The sequence below is a fragment of the Chanodichthys erythropterus genome, chromosome 11 (genome assembly GCF_024489055.1).
Source record: "Chanodichthys erythropterus isolate Z2021 chromosome 11, ASM2448905v1, whole genome shotgun sequence".
Lineage (NCBI taxonomy): Eukaryota > Metazoa > Chordata > Actinopteri > Cypriniformes > Xenocyprididae > Chanodichthys > Chanodichthys erythropterus.
The window spans coordinates 14,851,314-14,865,798 of record NC_090231.1 but is presented as its reverse complement, the minus strand read 5'-3'; the positions used below and the strand labels follow the sequence as shown (position 1 = coordinate 14,865,798).

The 14,485-nt window shown below is 39.9% G+C and overlaps 1 protein-coding gene across 12 annotated transcripts in view; it reads left to right on the top strand.

Annotated features, from left to right (window-relative positions):
* Window positions 1-14,485, top strand: part of LOC137031142 (nuclear factor 1 B-type-like) — a 102,184-nt gene that overhangs the window by 51,905 nt on the left and 35,794 nt on the right. For all 12 annotated transcript variants that reach the window (XM_067401819.1, XM_067401818.1, XM_067401816.1 and 9 more), the window contains exons 3-4: window positions 12,979-13,032; window positions 14,055-14,123. In XM_067401819.1, coding sequence (XP_067257920.1) covers window positions 12,979-13,032; window positions 14,055-14,123 — 123 coding nt within the window. The remainder of the gene's footprint in view (window positions 1-12,978; window positions 13,033-14,054; window positions 14,124-14,485) is intronic.

Sequence of the window (14,485 nt, the reverse complement as noted above, 5' to 3'; positions counted from 1 at the left end):
TGGCAGCACCATACAGGGCAGAAAAAAGGCAGTAAAAATGTAGCTGGGTTTTTCCTCAGACGATGGAAAATTGCTGCAGGCAATAATAATTAATGCTCACGATGGTAGCATACCTGGGCTGTAAAAAGAGCTTAAAAGTGTTCTGGTCCTTAGAATTCTTCTTGAGGTGAAGAGACAGGGTGTGCCTCTGAGCCCCGATCTCCCAACGTGCAGCAGCAACTGAATGGAAACAATGTGTGCGTTGTCTAGAACAGTGGCAATGAGTTTGTGCACTGAACGTCTTCAGGGGTGCTCTGGAGGGGTGGTTGCTCTGTAGTGAAAAACTAGATCAGATCACATCACGTACAGTGAGAGAACAGGGTTGTTTTCCTCTGTTTCCTTCTCCTTCCCTTTCTTCACTCATTTCCTTGAGCTCTGAAACTTGTCCCAAATAACACTTCTTCATGTTTGTCTTTCTGAGCTATGCAGGAGAAGCGTACGTCACTTCCCATGTGTGACGACGCGCACACCTTTGACCCATTGATCGGCATTGTTAATAAACAAAAAAAGGATGATGGAAGGTGACAGGTTGGGCTGTTAAGGTAAAAAAGTCCCCTAAGCTTAGGTCAAGTAGACAGTTGCAAAGAACAGAGGAAGTGGCAGAAAAAAACAACAGGAGAAGAAATAATGCTGGACGGGAAATTCCTGAGTTGGCTCTTGGAAAAGCTGACTGTTGGGACTAAGAGTTCCATCCGCCACTTCATTCTTATGAAGGAGAGGCTACATCGTTTGCACAAAAGAGCTCTTATGTGATTAACGTGAACTTGCCTTTTGAGGTCAATAGAACAAAAACCGTGAACTAACATCTCAGGCCTCCCAACACTGGCTTGCGCCCTCCTTCCTTTCTTCTAAGCCTTCCTCAGCTTCTTTTTCCTCTGAGAGTGTGTCTGCTAGGAGGTTTGTTAAGAAATGCCACCTTTGTAGGTGAAGGCGAATTAACAGGCCTCCTCTGAATTCAGCTGCATGACAGCTTGGCATTGTTCTTCATATCATTTTAGTGTTTTGGCAGCCTGCCCCAAAAAACGGAACCGCACACAAAGACCTTTTGCATTCTAGCCCCTAAAGCGAGGGAGGGTGGTTGTTGCCACACTGTGCAGGAATGCCTGCCATAACTCTTATTCTAGACCGCATATGATTTATAAAAAAGTGACACTGTTTGCACTTCTTGTATCTTCTTCACAAGGCCTACTTTTATATTTGTATATGTTTGCTTAGAATTGCTATAACCTGAAAGATGACTTTTTTGAGGTACTGTGAAAATAAATATTAATGCACAATCTTTTCTTTTTGAAATTTCTCAGACATCGCTCTCAAATGACTTACTGAACATATTTTCAGTGAGACGTTCATTGAGACTTCATTACAAGTAGATGCGTCTTTTTTCTTTTTCTTTTTCTTTTTTTAGGAGAGATTTACAGGTTACAGAAGAATGAAGACAAAGCTGTTTGTTATTGGAAGCATTTCTCATTTTGCGCCATGACCCCATTCCTTAATGCCAGGCTTTGTGTAATATTGTTTATGGTTTTAGAACAACAGAATCTGAAATTCATTTAGCGGTTCCTCTTCTTACAATCGGCCATATAAACTGAGCACTGGAGCCAAACCACATGTTACTGTTGAAGCCCAAGGCCACCCCGGCAAGCCAAAGAAGCACATGGAGGATTTGCCTGCCTGAGCATCTGCCAGGGACGAGGGATCCTGCCACGTGAATTATGGGATTGCATCACTCCATTCTGGTGGGCTAGCTGGAGTTCTTTTAGGCTGTTGGACAGTTGCTGCGGCAAGAATGGTCTATTGGCCTGTTTGTTGACCTTTCAGCGGTCGTGTGCACTCTCCAGAGTGAAAGGACAGCCTGCTTTATTACGCTTGTATTAATCATCAACTGCTGGCTTTTTGACATACTTCAAAGGAAAGGCTTTGTCAGGGGAACACCATCCTGCCCCTGCAATCTGTTTCACACACTTGCTACATTTGCCAAAAAAGGAAACTGTAGCTTTTTGTTTTAAATATGATAGCTTTCTCAAGAAGCTGAATGACATAATTATCCCAGAAAACAAAAACTCATAGCTGTGGGGGCCAATTTTCAGGAGATAGAAGCATACGGTTGACAGTACCTGATAGTTACAACAGTTGGCTAAAATCGTGTCTACAGTAATGTCTTTGCTTCCCTACACATATGTAGCTTGGCAGTAAGGTAAACATCTTAAGAGTAAATCATAAGAGTTTTAGCTCAGGCTCTTCTTGGATCTTATGTCAAAAGATTACAGTTCAGTGATATTCAGTGACATGTTTGACTTTGAATATGTCAAATTTTTCAGCAATGGTCACCATAGAGCAGTGTCCAATCCTGCTTCTGAAGGGTCACCATCTTGCAGAGTTTAGCTTCAATCCTACTTACACACCTAATCCTAAATCCTAAAACACACCTGAACCAGTTAATTGAGGTCTTCAGGATTACTAAAAACATCCTGGCAGGTGTGTTGGAGCAGGTTGGAGCTAAACTCTGCAGGACGTTGGCCCTCCAGGAACATGATTGTACACCCCTGCTATAGAGGGGTGTACATACATATCAACACTACGTGATGTAGAGGTAAGAGCAATTGATAAATACCTGATAGAAGTCAGTAGAGTTTTTGGAATGGAGGGGGTCCAGTAGAAGGACTGTCAGGTAATCAACATCTGCTGCAAGGAGCTCTGCTCTTTCTCATCTATTTCTGATGGATTGTAGGCATCACTCTCTAAAGACTATTACAGAGAAAACTGGGATATCATGATAAGGCATATTAATGAAAAGCAATACAAATCTTCAAGCAATAGATGACATGATGAACTTGGTGGGATTACTTATTGTCAAGGACTCACCTTTTAAAGGCACAACCGACTAATTCTTGGTACTGAATTCTGTCCCTCAATTTATTTCGGATTTGAACACCAGAAGTCTGTTGCGCATTAACCAAGAGACTAAATGAGTAGACCAGGGACTCAAGGACTCATAATTCAGCATTTTATGAAGGTGAGACAAAGTACACAATGTCAAGAGCAGTTTACAGGTAATAGAGTGCTGTTGCACTGAGAGACACCTGCAGCATCTATTTTAGCCCTGGCTGAGGTTTTTTTCTGTATGCACTGAAATTAGTGGTGTCGTAGCACTATAAAAGTGCTCAGACATCTGTTGGCTATGTTGGGAGTCAGTTTTTATGTTTGTAATGATACATTAAACTCAGTGTTTCCCCCCCCATCATGTTCCAGAAACGTGTGCCAGTGGAGCTGTCTAAATGAGTGTGTGCTTTGTTCCTTTGTCTGTTTCAGGCCAAGATCTCGTCTTAGATGTGGCATTATATGATCCAATAATTCCCTCAACATCCTAATTAGGTTGTGCGTGTGTGTGTGTGTGTGTGTTTGTGTGTGTATATGGGTGCTAAAGAGTGGCTGTCTGTCGCCTCTGGCCCAGCTGGAGTGAGGCCATACTTGGGTACTACTTCTCTACTGTGTTGGCACATTGCCCCGCCTCCTCATGCTTGAGCTGACACCCCATTGGCCCTCACCACAAACGGAAGCTTGGCTATCAACTGAGTTTGGCACTGTGATCTGTGCTGTCTTGCAGCTGAAGGAAATACAGTTGCATAAGGGATGCTGATCTGTGTGATTTTCCATTCTGCATCACAATTTACATACTGTCCATCCTAAATAGTATGTGAGATTAGAATTAGCATGACCTCCATCATAGTATTTTGAAAATGGTAAGCTAAAAGTGTGTGGAAGACATGTTTTTCCATTGATTTTTAAAGTGAGAATTTGTGCATGCTGACATTGTCTACAACCCCAGTTTGTCAAAGTTGAATGTCAATGATCAAACGATAAAAGTTTAAGAGAACCAATTTAGCTACATTCTAACGCAACCAGTACATAAGAAAAGGGTTTGTGTTAACAAGACGCAATTTTCTTTGCCATGCTTTAAACCAATACCCTGTTGAAAAAAAAGAAGAAAAAAAAACAGCATATGCTGGTTAGGTATGTTTTGAAGCATGGCAGCTGGTTTGAGCTGGTTTATGCTGGTCCTGAGCTGGGGCCTAGTTGCTTAGGACCAGCACTTGAGCAACTTAAACCAGCTCATGACCAGCTAAGGACCAACTAAGGTAACCTGCTAACCAGCATATGCTGTTTTTTTCAACAGGGTATTCACACTAAAATTTTTCATTGGCAAAAGTTGTTGAATATTATTTTACAGATACATGATACAACTTGGTAACCTTGATGAAATAGCTTAACATTTTAATCGAACAATTAATAAAAACTGGTTCTGAATATTGGTTATTATTGGAAGCTTATAAATAATTGGCATCACTGTCAATCATAATGAAACAATATTAGTTCATTTTTAAAATGTATGTTTTTATTGTTTCCATTGCTAACAAACTAGCATAAAATCTGCAATGTGGAGGTCAACTCTAATCTGTTCTCAGAAATTTAAGAATATTTGACTGAATTCAAAGCGTCCTTAAATGTCCCACTTTTTATATATATCTAAAGAACACACTTTTTTAATTGTTTTAACAAACCACATAAATCCCTTAGGCATGTTGGTATAGATTCTGACTAACCTGCTCTGGTGCTACAATATGCAAATATCACCTCACCTGACTGCTTGCATAAACTGAAACTTAATAATTGATGGAGCTCATTGCTAATAATCTTGCTCCATAACTTCTACATTGTCTGAATTGGCACTTCTTGACATGTAATTATTTTGTTCATGTGAATATAGTTTAAAAGAGAGTAACTTTACATTGTGTACAAGAAAGATACACTTATTATGACATGTCCTGACAGTGGAAGCATAGCAAAGTGGTTGAACAGGATTTCTTCTCACACTGTAAGTGTGCAAGTATGCATGCGTAGATGCACGAGCAGTGCTATATTGATTTTTCAGTCATTAACTTTTGAGAGCAGTACTCTGGTGAGCATTCAACTAATAGAATAAGCATAAAATATTGCTTTAGATGCTTGGTTTTAGTTTGAACAACAAACATTGAGAGTTGTGATCTGTAAAGCACGTGAGAGGTTAATTCTTGCCAGGACTTGTGCTGTGTAAGACAACACTTTCTAAAAAAGAACAGTTTGTTCTTTGCCTGAACTCTTCTGATGCATCTCGAGACCCCTTCCATTGCACACATCAACTTTGTCGACTTTGAAAATATGCAGTTTTGCGCATACATTGCTAATTTTCACACACACTATACTGCTACAGATCAACATACTCCACACAGCCATTGGCCTCCTGTCGTGTCATTCACAACTCTCTCTCTCTCTCTCCCTCCCTCCCTCTCTGTCTTTCTTCTCCTTCATTTCTCTCAATCCATTCCCCTCCCCATCTCTCCTCCTCTTAACTACTTGTGCGGAGTTAATGGACTGTTTTGGCTGGGCTCCAGCCACTGAGTGTCACCTCATTAGTGTTCCTCTCGACAGGAGCTACATACGGCAGAATGTCATTGGTTCCCCCTTCCGTCTCCCCCCTCCTCATCTGTAGAAGCCTCTATGAATGGGGAAATGTGCATGCATAATTGAATCTATAGTCTCAGTCTCTTCATCCCTCCCTCCCTCTTTCTCTTCACTCCTCCTTTCCTCACGTCTGACGGCTACAAAAAGGCTTGGACATTTGCCACAGCTACGGATGGATCAGGCCGACGGTGGCATCCCATGACTCCACGCACACTCATGCAAATGGACCGTTCACTTGGCCAATCAAACAACAATACGTGCAGAAGCGATACGCTGTCAGGGGGGGATTTTGGAGAGGTTTGGTCAACACTTGTCAACTTATTGATGTGTGTTATGACGACTAGGATGTGAGGCCCCTTTGGAAAAAACGTGTGACTAAAGTTTGTAAGGCCAGACGGAGCAGTTGTGAGCGAGTTTGATTTGATGTGCCCTCTATAGGCTTCCTTTGTTACTGAGGTGGAAAACACACACACACACATAGTGCTGTCACAGTGGTCCAGTCATTTTTAACGTGACGGATGAGCCACCCTGGGTTCAGTGTTGTGCTGACATGGGAACATGTGTACATCGGTGCTCGCTGCGTGATGCAGTGTACGTCTCAGCCATTGTGTGCGCTATATGCCTGTATGTCTTTATTAACACAGTGTGATATTGTGAAGACGTGTGCCTGAAGTTGCACATGTGTCTGTGTGTGTGTGTGTAAGGTGCCCTGAGTGACTTGTTTTCCCAGACACTTCTTTTATTTGCACTTTTTTGGTCACAGAAGGCAGTCTGAAACACACACAATTTCGCTTTTGTTTTAGTCTTGCTCTCTCTCTCTGTCTCTGTCTCTCTATAGTTTGTCCTAGCATGATCCACCCCACTCCTATTTAATAGCCCCGTCCTGTCTCTACCATTGTTCGGTTCCTCTTTTCAACTCCGTCTCTCTTTCCCACCCCCTTTCTTTCTTTCTCTCTTTCTGCTCAATCTCTCATTCTTCCCTGGAGATTCTGACTTTAGCCTCCCCTCTTCATGTCTGCAATCAAGTGCTTGAGATCAGGCGGGAAACTGAGGCCAGTGTTTAATGTGAGGATGTGTGGCTGGGGAGAAACTTTTTTTTTTTTTTTTTCTTTTTTTTTTTTTTTGAGAAAGGGTTGGGGGTTGGGTGGGGGATATGTGTCTGTCACTCGGGCATTAGTCCCATTTTCACACCCTGTCTGTCTGTGTACGTGTGGATAGATTGCGTCGCAGTAAGGGTCGGTGTTTGTCTGTGTGTAGTCTGATCTGTGACTTGCAGACCCTTGTGAAAGGATACTCGATAAGAGAAAACTGGAGTTGTAATCGAATCAGAAGCCTTAATAAAAACAGTCTTGGCCCAATTACAGATCTAAAGATTGTCCAATACAGAAAACCAACATCACCAACAAACCTATTCAACCTTTCAAGCATTGAGTATATTTTATTTACTTAACTTGAATTTTGAATATTTAAAGGAATATTCCTTTGTATAATATACACAACCAAAAAGTTTGAGCTCAGTAAAAGTTTATTTTTTAAAGAAATTAATACTTTTATTCAACAAGGAAGGACACATTAAATGGATCAAAAGTTGCAGTAAAGACATTTACAATATTACAAATGATTTCAAACAAATGCTTTTATTTTGAACTTTCTATTAATCAAAGAATACTGAAAAAACTGTATCAAAGCATCCACAAAAAAGCACAACTCTTTTCACTGTGATAATAATAAGAAATGTTTCTTGAACACCAAATCGGCATATTAAACCGATTTCTAAAGCAGAACTCTGAAGACTGGAATAATGACTGCTGAAAATTCAGCTTTGCAATCACAAGAATAAATTAAATGTTAAAATAGAAAACCGTTATTTTAAATTGTAATAACACTTCACAGTATTACTGTTTTTTTGCAGTTAAAATAAATGCAGCTTTATAGTGATACAAAATATTTGGGAAATTAGTGGGTCAAAGTGAAATGCACAGTTTTGCAGTCATACAAAAAAAAAAAAAAAGATCACAGAATGATTTGAGCTATTTATTTTTTTGCATAATATGAATCATTAACACATCTGTAAGCATATAGCATTGATTAAGAAAATACTTTGGCATAAACATTATTTTTAGCATCCATAATTTTATGATAATTCAATATTTAAGGTTAATTAAATGTTTAAATTTACAGGAGTGTGGAAATATTAAATGAGTTATAAATGACCATCAGCCCATGTACTGATATCCTTTCATAAAAAGAGATTTACACATGCCTCATCTGACGTTCGCTCTCTATCTCTAGAGCTGGCACGCTGCTCACTATATCTATGTTTGGGTTACAGCAAACTTTGATAAAGAGCTGTGATTTAACAATTGCCATAATGAAGATAGGGAAAAAGTGAAACAAGTTGAGAGAGATATGCATCTGAAAGATACATTTAAAGATGTAAACGTTGAGAAAAGAACAGAAGAGAAATGTTGATAGATGTAGAAGTATAAATAGAAAAGGAAAGATACACAAAGATCCTTCTCTGTGCACTTTTTGGGTATGCATGCTGATGTCAGCCATAGCGTGAGGTCATAAGAGCAGGTCAGTGACCAGCACACACAAACACACACTCAATCGCTGGGTGTCACTCAGTCACACACAATATTTACACAATTGCAGCTGTACGGTTCAAAACATTTCGGCCAGGACTGCCCATAATTAGGAGATATTTCTGCCTCTCTGGTTTTCTCTGCTGTCTGTCTCTTTCTCCTTCCCTCCCTCTGCTTGGCTCAGGACTCAGGATAGAGTGAAAGAGAGAGAGCGTTCTTGGCTCGGGCCTGGTTTCTTTGGCAAGCATAACAGTACATGTGTGCAGCTTTCTAAAATGGCTGCCAGACGCCTCCTCCTGAAATGTCGACGGTGTGCACGCGGCAGGTCTGTTTGCGTGTGCGTTTGCGTGCGCAGGGTGGGGGTGTGATACAGTGAATTAAAGTTGCTGAAGTATGTGATAGCTCTCAACCATGCTCAAAACAAAGACAAGAGGCTGCTTGGGTTACATGGGGACGGAGCCAAGTGTAAGTGTGTGCACCTTGTGTGTTTGGGTTCATAGATTCCAGATTCAAGTATTGGAGGTATTCTTACCGCAGAATAACATTACGTTATATTGCAGGTGGAAGAAGTGCTGAAGGTATAATTGTGACAGCTCTATGGATGCTATCCAGTAGATAAGGTGGCACAAGGATACATTATCGCATTGTATTTATGAAGCTCAAGCGATCCGCGATGAGCTCATCTTGCTTCTATTCATGTGGATATGATCCTAGATCAAATGTCTTCATCTTATATTTTAGTCACCAAGAAAAGCATCACTATTACTGTTGCTTATACTGTTAGGGAATTCAACAAACCCATAACTTTTAAGGGGTAGTTCACCCGTAAATTAAAATTCTGTCATCATTTACTCACGTGCATGTCGTACCGAAGACTTTATTTCTTCTGCGGAACACAAATAAGATATTTTTGAAGAATATTGGTAACCAAAAAGTTTTGGTGCCCTTTGACTCCCATTGTATTGACAAAAAAGAGAGCCATTTTTTAAAAATATCATTTTATATTCCCCAGTAGATGACATAATACAGGTTTTGGAGTGACTTGAGGGTGAGTAAATTCATTTTTGGCTGAACTGTCCCATTAAGTATTAAACTTAATTAAACTTGTGTTTTAGCTAGCCCTGTACTGTATGTGCTAAAAACATGTATGATACCTCAGATTGTGTGGCCTTTTATGGTCAGGCCATCGCTGAGGGTCTGTCGTTTGGCACTTGTCGGTTCACCGCCGGCAGCTTTTCAGCCAATTGAGCATGTTGAATCAGTGACAGAATGAAGACTAACTGAACAACATGTTTCATATTTGAAATGGTAAACAAGTGTGGGACTGTATCCGCAGTTCTAGTTGCAGTTCCTCTTTTTGAATGATGTCTATAGACTACTGCCACCTGCTGGTACGGAGAGTTATTTCTTCTCACGCGGGTGCAGAACATACACGCTAGTTGGCTGTAGTCTTTGTGGTGTGTTCAAAAACTACTTTTTTGGCCCAGACACAGATGACACAAAATGACAACGCAGACGGCTTTCATTGCCACTTGTTCGTTGATGTTGGCTCTGTGTGTCAGACTTTCAATTTTCACATGGCGAATGATAAAATGGGTGTAAAATTCCCAGAGAGTTTTAGAGTGCAGAATGGGCTCTTTTGACTCTTATGGGCTAGTGAGCAATGCCCTACCAACCACCAGGAATACCTTTGCAACTGCATATTAACATGCTACAAACTTCTCAGAAGACCATAGCAACTGCATTGCAATACCCTATGATGGCAAATAGTTTAGCACGGGCAAACAGTCCACATTTTCTTCAGAAAAAAAGTAGTTGTACCTTACTTTCCTCATGGGTTACTGCACAAAGAAAGGAAAGATTCATTTTCCCCTCTTCTGTCTGCCCTCTCTCTTCCATGTTCTCTCCTTGGACAGTTTGTTTGTTTAAACAAGTGGCAGGGCTGTTGGGTGCCAAGGGTTGTTGTGCTTGGAGAAGCTCAGAGTGTTTCTGGGAGCTGTCTCTTTTTTATACACAAGCACACAAACTCAGCACTGCCCTGGCCAAACTGTTTAAATGTGTGGCTTATAGATATTTATTTTCAGAGCGAACCATCGGTTGCTTATTCAAACACCCCACCATATGTAAAACATAGCCATACACATGGACACACACACACATACACACAATCAAACCGGTCTGGGCATTTGCCTCTGACCTCTGGCATCAACAAGGCATTTTCGCCCACAGAACTGTCGCTTACTGGATATCTCCTCTTTTTCAGGCCGTTCTCCGTAAACCTTAGAGATGGTTGTGCGTGAAAATCGCAGTAGATCAGCAGTTTTGAAATTCTCAGACCAGCCTGTCTGACACTTGTCACGTTCAAAGTCACTTAAATGACCTTTCTTCCCCATTCTGATGCTCAGTTTGAACTTCAGCAGATCATCTCGATCATGCCTAAATGCAATGCGTTGCTGCCAGGATTGGCTGATTTAGATGTGTGCATTAACAAGCAGTTGAACAGGTGTACCTAATAAAGTGGTCAGTGAGTGTATAATATTTGCCATACTGTCACTTGTATCACTTATTATGGCAAAACATAAACTTTATTGCAAAAATTTTGAATATCCTGCTGAAATTAGCCAGCTACTTTAATTAATTGTGTATCGTAGCAGTGTGTCTGGATCAGAGCTGTTTAATAGTGTGTGCCAGCTGCTCCCTTTGTTTAATCACTCAACATCCATGCAAGTTTGTACTTAGAGATGCAAACTATTCTTCTACCTCTCTCCATTTCTGTTTTCTCTCTTGGGGCATCGGCATGGTAGGAGATGTCTTTAAGCAGACTGATGGATGGTGTCGAACTTGATTGTGAATTGTAGGGGGAGGGTAGTTGGCATAGGAACGGGCACTGTCACAATGCCAAACTGCTTCTGCCCAATCAAAGACTCAGCTGTTGGCCGATGGTCCAATAAGCTTTCATGATTCAAACTCTATTTAAGGTGTTATTTATTATGTGGGAAGAAAATTGTCGAAGCTTAATGAAGAAATAACTCTTAAAATTCCTCACAAATGCACAGGACAAACCATGAGTGGGGATTTTTCTCCTCCGCTTGCTCTATCTTAATTTTCTCCAGACTTTTTTCTTCTTAATGTATGGTGTTCCCTCCCTTTCTTTGTCATTGTTGAGCTGAAGCCAAGAACATTCTGTTTTTGCAGCTCTGTTTAATGGTCATTTTTGAGGGGGGTGGGATTTATTTCTATCTCTCTGTCTCTTACTCTGCCCCTTTAACTTTCACTTCTGAAATGAAGCTTAGGAAGGAACAAGAGTGATGTTCCAGCTCATTTTCTCTCTTGCATTTTCTATTTACTAAAAGCTGATTTTTAAGCATCATGATTGCATTGGCCGATATTAATGTCAAGTTGGTTGGTTGGTTGGTTGGTTAACTAAAAGGAGTTTTAGCCCCCTCCCCACCCCGCCCCCCAGTATGTGTGATGTTTTAGTATTATATTGGTTATTATAAGTATCAATCCATACTGAGAATATATCGTCTGTTATTGGACATTTATTTGTACAAGCTAATTTCTCCTATTTATGCTGTCATTTAACATTAAATGTAATATTTAAAAACATTAATAATTAAATATTAAATTAATTTAACAATTTAATAACTGTTAAATGTAATCTACATAAAAATGCAAATCTCAAAATGGATATCCATTTTCATACTGAATGTTGCAATACCTAAATTCACTTTAAAGCTATTGATTTATTTGTGTTTTATTTATTTTTTAATTAAAAAATCACATAGGATTTTGCTATCGGCCATAGCGTGAAAATAATTATCGGCTTATTGCTATTGGCCAGAATTTTTGTATCAGTGTATCCCTAATACATTGCTTGTTGTGATCTTTAAATAAGCAGATCATTAAATAAGTTCCTGAAAAGACTGGGTGAATGCATGCCACTTGTGGTGTATCATTAACACTGAAGGATCAAGGGGGTGTTTTCCTAAAGGTTTTGTAAGGTAACATCATTAATCATATGAACATTTAAAGCACACATCAATGACAGGCAGGATTCTTCTCATTTTTCCATCTTTTCCTCCCTCACTCCTCTACTCATGCTCTACAAGGTGGGGCGTGTGTTGAATCTCCATTTTACTTTTGAGGCACATTTCAGCTTTGCCTTTGCCTGTTCTTACATTCTCCCTTTTTCCTTCCCTTTTTCTTCTCCCGTTCCCCCTCACTGAAAGAAACAAGCATGTAACTGCACACATCTGGCCTGTCCTGTCAGGACCACGAAACTGTAGTTTCCTTTTCAGGAAGGTACAATGGGGTAGCAACGACATTAACGGCGGTTTACTATTCCATGCACATTTTTTCTTTGTGTTGGGTTTGTTGCCCATTTGCTTTAATCGAGCTGCATGAACTCCACAAACATTTGTACAACCTGATGATCATGTTCTCCAACATACTTTGTGATGATCCAAAGAGCATCTGACCATTTGTACAAAGAGTTCAGATGATCAGAATCACAAATTTGCAGAAATAGAAATATTTTTTATTAATTTTATACCAGAGATTTTCCATATTGTAAAATCCTAAAGTTTTCAACTTGTTTCCAGGTTTAAATGAAAAAAATATGTGGTCTTTTGGATCCTATTGTATGTTGTTTATATATTTTGTGTTGTTTTGATTTTTCTAAATTTTCCTCATTTCCTAATGTCAACAAAAACCATAACAGCTAAACAAACATGGGAAAACACTGCCAAGTGGATGATAAATTACAGTGAAGTGCAGTACTGTCATCTGTAGACCTAGTGCTCTTTCTAGGTTTTGTGTTTTAATCCTCCAACTTTATTTGTGTTTTCAGACTCGCAACAGTCAGGAAGTCCCAGCAACAATGAGCCTGGCAAGAACCCTCCAGGTATGTCAACGTTATACATTAATAGACAAATGCATACAAATCTAAATCTACATGAAGCTAAACTTTCCTTTATATTGTATATTTCCTTATATTGTACAGTGCCAAAAAAAATAATAATAATCCTGTCTACCAATTTAACTCTTGCGTTTTTAGAGAAATTGTACCGAAACTGGCTTATTTGATCAGAATATGTTGGTTTTGACCATAATTATACTCTCTGCTCAGCACAAATTAAAGTCAACTGGAAAGCCGACCATGTCATGTCTGTGATTTTTACAAGAAAAACAGAAATTGCCATTTATAGAAAACAAGCCATGTCATGACATCACCAGTCCTGTCAGATCTTAGTTTGCGGTGATTTTGCAGATGGCATGTGGAGCGAATGGTGGTCCTCGTCTAACAGCATCTATTTGTCATGCCAGTGAGACCTGTGTTTGTTCCCCTGGACTCACCTGTGTTTTCTTTTCCTCTTTTATGTGTTCTTTTTTTTTTCTTACACGGTCACTGCTAGGTAATGCGTAAAGAATGAAAATCATGGAGAGTATAATTAAGTCTTTACCTCAAGAGTAGGTTGCGCATTTTCCCCAGCCAAGTAAAATAAAGCTCTCGGGCTGCGACTCAGACCCAGCTAGTACTGCTACCTTGGAAACCCTGGCCCTCACTGCACTTCCTGTTGGGCTTTGCGGTGCATTGTGGGAAAAACTTGGATGTCCTGGCATGCTCTGGGAGGCTGACCCTGTGGGGCTGGTCTTTTTTTGGCACAAGTCTGGAATGCAGTGTTGCGTATTAGTTGGCTTTCTCTGAACCTAATCTATCTAGTTTGTACATAATATAAATCACAGTTAGTGTTGTCATGTTCCCTGAAAGTAAAGATTAAATGGTGATGAGGATAAAAGATTATTTGTAAATGTGGAATCTATGTGGAAACTTAAATGTTTTCTGATGTCTGCATTTGAAATGTCCTCTTGTGTATGTGTTAAGTAAGGACATGTGTCTGAAGAACATGCTTTTGTCTCCCACAGTTTACTTGGAAGACAGCTTTGTTAAATCAGGGGTCTTTAGTGTTTCGGAGCTGGTGAGAGTGTCCAGAAGTAAGTCTCTCTCTCTATGCACGCACACACACACACACACACACACACACACACACACACACACACACACACACACACACACACACACACACACACACACACACACACACACACACACACACACACACACACACACACACACACACACACACACACACAGAGACACACACTGGTTTCACTACTGTATGTTAGTGAGGGCATCCCATAGATGCATGGTTTTTCATAGAAATTTTATACAAGTACATAGCTTGATATTTTATACAGGTAAAAATACTGTAAATGCATAAACCCTAACTTCAAACTAGTTTTAATTTAAAAACCATACTTAAAAATGGCTTTGTGACAAGCCAACATAAAATTTG